General features: G+C 41.6%; 1 protein-coding gene across 1 annotated transcript in view; it reads left to right on the forward strand.

Moving 5' to 3' along the window:
* PDCD4 (programmed cell death 4) overlaps window positions 1–6,066 on the forward strand; it is a 28,412-nt gene that overhangs the window by 7,954 nt on the left and 14,392 nt on the right. The window contains exons 3-5 of the mRNA XM_019502793.1: window positions 1,044–1,151; window positions 3,279–3,578; window positions 4,119–4,213. Coding sequence (XP_019358338.1) covers window positions 1,109–1,151; window positions 3,279–3,578; window positions 4,119–4,213 — 438 coding nt within the window. The 5' untranslated portion in view covers window positions 1,044–1,108. The remainder of the gene's footprint in view (window positions 1–1,043; window positions 1,152–3,278; window positions 3,579–4,118; window positions 4,214–6,066) is intronic.

Raw genomic sequence — 6,066 nt, forward strand, 5'->3', positions numbered from 1 at the left:
TAAGCTGTTTGCAGGGCAGCAGCAGACAGAAAGGGGAAAGGAGAAGAGCCATTGAAGTCTCGTGGGACAGAGACACGTGGAAGTAACTTTCACAAGATTTCACAAATCACTTTGCAGGTAAAAATGTGTGATCACTGCTGGAGCCAATGCACCTTTGTGTACAGCCCACCTGACTCACCTGCAGACAGTATTGCAGGTTGAAATCCCCTTTGGGGAAAAAAGAGATGGATGATACCATCTCTTGCAGAGTTTCAGCATGCAGCAATGTATAGAGCAGCAGCATCTGGGAAGGGAAGAAATGGAGAAGATAGGAGACAACAAAAATCTCCTCAGAAAGAACTTTTTACCTTGACATGCCCTTCTTTCCCCTGCTCTGTCCCCCCCAGCAAAATAGGAGAAATCATAGTTGGAAAACAGGTTTATATGACGAATAAATTGTATAGGCTGAGGTCCTGTACTGGGGGGGAGGAGCAATAAACTGGTGCATGCTAATGGATTATCTAAACTAGTGGCTTTGAAAGTGAGAGATGTGGTGCTTTGCCAGGGCGTAGGTGCCTAAATTTTAATAAAGGTGGTGGAGCTTCTGATTGGTCAGTGCATAGTGAGTAATGTCTTGCCATGCATTGGCATTGGTGTCAGCACTCTTCCTAAGGATGAGCCTGCAGAGATGTACAGGGGGTACAAGCAACAGTATTTTTCAAGTAAAGAGTTATGCAGCCAGAAAAGTTTTCAAGGTTTTACCAGTATAATATCTACATCTGCAGAGCAAAAAAAAATGAAAGGGGGTGGGGGGGAAGAAAAATACCTCAAGTATAGGCCAGACTTGGTCTGGATACTTCCATGCTGTTTTTGCTCTCTCATGTTACGTTTTCAGTCTCCCACGAACTTTAGATAGTTAACTATAATGTAAAAAAAACACTGGGTGCAGCTCTTAACTGTCTGATTCCTTTAGAAAGTAGTTTGCTGAAGAAATTAAATATAGTTGTATATTCATTATGATTGCACTGATTTTTACTTAAGCTTTCCCATTTTTGTTTGTTCAGGTCTGAAAGTAAGGGATTAAAACGTCAGTTCACAGTCAGTTCAGTTGAAGTACAGTTAAAGAACTATGGAAGTAGAAAATGAGCAGACACACTGTGTTAACCTCAGAGGTAAGAAATATCTTTGGCATTCTCTGTGTGAAGTTGCTTAATTGTAAATTGCATCATGCAGTGATCTTTTTAAGGATCTTCGTGACAAAGCTGGATAACTCTGTTTTTAGAAACTAATCTATTAACTTTGTTTACTGTAAGGGGAGTGGCTATGGAGCAATATATTTAAATGGTGGAATTCAGAATTTACTTTTTTAATGGAATATAACTAGTGTTAATGCAACAGTTAAGTTGCAAGATCAGATATAGAATTTGCCAACTTGGAATAGATGATCCTACAACATAGATGTTGTATTAAGACTTCGGTTATATGTTTTATCATCTTTGTTTTTTGGTACTGGAAAATGCTTTAACTAATCATTAGACTTTGACCAAAAAGTAAGTAAAATTTAGTTGTTCAGAATTGCAAGATAGCAGTCTTAACTGCTGATTTGTACTTAAAATTCCTCCTTTTGAAGGGGGTCTTGATTTATAAGATTAATTTTCATTGTGGTAGGGTGTTATGCTAGTATTGGTTCTTAGTGCATATTTCGTAGATGGTTCTGTTTGTTTCTAAATGAAGGTGTGAGTATGCAGAGGGACTATAACTACATGCAGCTTAATGGTGTACCAATCATTATTAAGAAGAAATAATGCATACATTTGGTACTTTTGCATATCCTTTGAATTACTCTTTTACACACACTTTGTTTTGTAAGAGGTTATGCTTTACAGAATTGGTTATTGTGATGTGTAGCTGCTTTTAAAATGCACAAGATAGAGAAAAAGGGATTATATATATTTCCAGCAGCATAAGATGATTTGAAACTAGTTGGTATAGAGGAGGAAATGAGATGAGTTTTCTTAATTATACTGCAGTAGGCTATTCTAAACAACTGTGTGATCTATATGAAACCTTTTGATTCTGTAATTAACTGACCTGTCTTTTCATATGGAGTGTGCAGAGATCCAGGATATGCAGTATGGGCCCAATGTAAACTCCAAGTTTGGGACTACCTCTTTTTTTGCAGATGGAGGAGAAAAAACAGTGTAAGGGCAGGTCTGCCTTAATGGGTTTTGCCAGAGTGGCTAAGTAGGTAAGGGTCTGCAGGTGTGGATATATTGGTCTACATAAGGATATAGACACTGTGTTAAAAAAAAAAATTAAAAATAATACGAAATGACCTGACGCTGCAAATTCTCAGTATGCAGAACTGCCTTTGAGGTGCAAAAGCAATTGGTGTGTCAGGTGCTTGACTTTTCAGACAAAACTCTTGGGGCAGAGATGATATCTTTTATTAGACCAACTAAATAGCTGCAATTTTTTTTTTCTTTGCAAGCTTTCGGGTGCACACGCCCTTCATCGGGCAAAGGAGAAATCAGAGATGTTAAGAGTTCTACCGGGTAGAAAAGAAATTTTCAGTCTGAATATATTCTTTTGAACATTGTGGTGTTCTGCTTTATTTTTATTTTTGATGGTATGGAGGAGAATCATCTTTGGTTAGCTGATGTCCTGGAGATAAAAGGGAAAGGAGAGGACACTGCCAAAAATTCCAGTTTTAATTTCTATGTATTCTTTTTAGCATTTGTGCTGTCTTAATTCTAAGTCAGGGCTTCCTTAACTGCTGATCTGTACTTAATTCCTTATCTTGAAGGAGATCTTGATTTGCTAATTTAGAAGATGAATTTTTCATTTTTTTTCTAGAGCGTTATACTAATGTTGGTTTTGATGCCTATTGCATAGGTGGTTTTGTTTGCTTCTAAATGAAGAAGCGAGTATGCCGAGGGATTGTAACTATACAACTTGCATGCCTACTAGGAATTCCAGTTGCTCCATCATTCATAAAAGAGCTTCTTTTTGTATTTTTGTAAACTGTCTCTTCAGTTGCTCTCCCAGCCTCAATTCTTTCTCTGTCAAAGAACTTGGGTAGTTCAAGGAGGGAAGAAAAAGGGAAGCTTTACTCCCCTACTTGGACATGTAGGGAAATTGATTGGTTTCTCTTCGGTCAGGTGCTCTCCATTAACTCTAAACTTTTATAGTTCAGGCTTTCCATTTTAAACAGAAGCACTTAAGCAAGATGAACATTTTTCCTGACTTAAGATAACTTTAAAATAGTAACTGTATTTCTGTGTCTCTTCTCTCTTGAGAACTGGATAATTTAAGTGACACTCCATTTTCTGGTGATGAAGAAAATAGTGGCACTCAGGAAATAAAGCCTGAAATCAATGGAAATTGGATACCTACATCATCCATCAATGAAGCTAAAATTAATGCTAAAGCAAAGAGACGCTTGAGAAAAAATTCTTCTCGAGATTCTGGGAGAGGAGACTCCGTTAGCGATAATGGGGAGGCAGTGAAAAGTGGAGTCACTGTACCAACTAGTCCAAAAGGAAAATTTCTGGACAGACGATCCCGATCTGGGAAGGGAAGGGGACTACCAAAAAAAGGTTAGTGTAACCTGGTAAGGAGGCTACCCGTAGTGTAAGTTGTTTTTTGTTTCTACTGAAATTTATTTTCCCTTAAAACTGTCCATTCTTTCCTTCTGTTCTCCCCTGTATAATAGTAGTACTGGGATAAGAACTGCAGGTAGTGATAATAGGGGAATCTAGTGTGTATGCCGTTCATTATACCAAGCATTATCAACTATTTCTTTAAGATAGTAGACGCTTAGTAGATTATAATGTTCAGAGAGATACTCCATCATAAAGATGCAGTAACTTTAACATTACTGTTCCAAACTTAACAGGTATTTCAGTGCTTCTCGCATTGTCTTGGGTTGTAGCATTCTCATCAAAGTAGTGCAAACCTCAATGGCTAGTGGTGGGAAAATCATGTTATGCAAACCCTTCAGTTGCCTTTCACACATGTTGAAAGACTTAAATTGTATTTGGGGTCCAAAGGTATTCTAGTGTGGAAATACTGAGTGGAGCTTGAAACTAACAGTGTCCCTCTTCCTCCTCCCCCTCCATCGCTTCCCATTTTGCCAGGTGGTGCAGGTGGTAAAGGTGTTTGGGGAACACCTGGGCAAGTGTATGATGTGGAGGAAGTGGATGTTAAAGATCCCAACTATGATGATGACCAGGTAAGCAAGTTTTTCTTGTACATGCTGGAAGTGTAAGGTAGAAATAGCTGTCTAATTGATGTGAAGCATGGTCCTGCGAGATGTTGAATGCTCTGGCCTGCATGAAAATATATCCTTAACTAAGCATATAAGTAGGCCCAGTTACAGTGAAGAAGGCTGGCATAGCCTGTTAAGGTTGCTTTGGTGTGTTCAGTGAGAATATTTGTGCTTCACATTTTTAAATGCTTTGTTAGATAAGGGTTATGGTGCCCACCAGCTTGCAGGGACAAGCTTTTTAATTCCGCGTAAGTGATCCTGACATTAAATGAAGAAGGCTTCTTAGCTTGTTACGTACATATAAAATGCTGATTTGGTTGGCTTTTAGAAGAAGGATGCAGAGAAACTTCTCTAAGTCTATAAGTATTTTTATTGTCTCTGCAATAAAGCATCAGGGTCTTTATATGCTGCAGCAATATTTTGGAGGGAGACGCTGGTATTGAGAACAAGGAGAAGACGAATCTTATTTTCAGTACTTGGACACTAGGGCCAGATCCAGACATGCAGCTTGGGGTGCTGCAAACCTGCAGCACCACAAACTGCATGCGTTGCACGTTAAAATGTGTGCAGTGCTGATAACTTGCGGTGCCAGGGCAAAACTTGCTACTGGGATTTCCCGGTAGCAAAACAACCTGAAGAAATAAGTGGTGAAAGCATGCCAAAGTGCTGTGTGCCAAGACATGCAGAGACAGGGGAACAGGCAGTCCAGGGCTGCCTGCTCCCCCATCTCTGTGCACTGCGGAGCCTCTACACTAAGGCACTGTGCACCCTGGCCAGCCAGTCCCTGGCTGGCTGGGTTGCAGTGTGTCTCAGTGGGGAAGCAGGCAGCCTTAGGTTGGCTGCTCCTCTGTCTCCGTATGCCTCATGCTGGGGGCTGCTCCGCAGAGCCTCCATGCCGAGCCAAGTGGAGCTCCCGTGCAGTGTGCCTCAAGACAGGGAATTGGCTAGCTCAGGGCTGCCTGCTCCCCCTTCTTGAGGTACGCTGCACCCCAGCACAGGGGCTCTGCAGTGCGTGGAGGGCTGCCTGCTCCCCCATCTCCACGTGCCACTCCCCACCTGGCTGGGGCACATGGTGCCTCAGCATGGGCTGCCTGCCAGTTAGCCCTGCAGTGAGGCCCCTGTGCCCTAGCCAGTCCCCCTTGCCGCACATGGAGTGGCTGGACACTGTGTCCCGCTGCAAAATAGACAGGCAGGGGTGTGCGTTGCAGCACAAAGTAGTGACACCAATTTGTGCTGCTACTAATTGTGCCACTGCAGATACACACCTCTGCTTGTGTGGACACAGCCTAATTGTCCTGATGCTGTTTATAAGATCCCCCTCCACACATTACATTTATACTGTGATTAACCCAATTTAAGGTGCTGTAAAATGGTGACCTAGCCTTAAAATTGTTCGGTGTATAATAATGTTGAACGTCTTTTAATGGATGGTTTGTCTGGCCCCTTAAATTGAACATGTGGTAGGTTTGGGGGGCAGGACTATCAGTCATCTGATTTGTCTACCCTAGCCCTGGACCAGCAGGCACCTAGTTTTCAACTTGCTGGTGCAGTGGGAGCCTAGGATCCTGCCCTGGCAAATAGAAAAGGTGGGATTGGAATCTGATCCCTGATTCCAAAGTTGCTCCTTCTGTCACACACTTGTGGCATCGTAGGAGGTGCAAGTGTTAAGATCAAATCACTTGGTACCTTTTTAAATGAACATGTGCTAGGGGCCTAAGATGCCTATTAACTTCATAGTCGCATACAAAATAGTAGGTAGATGCAAGTTCAAAGCCAGTAGCAGCTTTCTGCTTAAGTCTGTCTGCAGCATTCCTTGC

This window comes from Gavialis gangeticus, unplaced genomic scaffold (genome assembly GCF_001723915.1).
Source record: "Gavialis gangeticus isolate Ggan-Ray unplaced genomic scaffold, GavGan_comp1, whole genome shotgun sequence".
In the NCBI taxonomy this organism is placed as follows: Eukaryota; Metazoa; Chordata; order Crocodylia; family Gavialidae; genus Gavialis; species Gavialis gangeticus.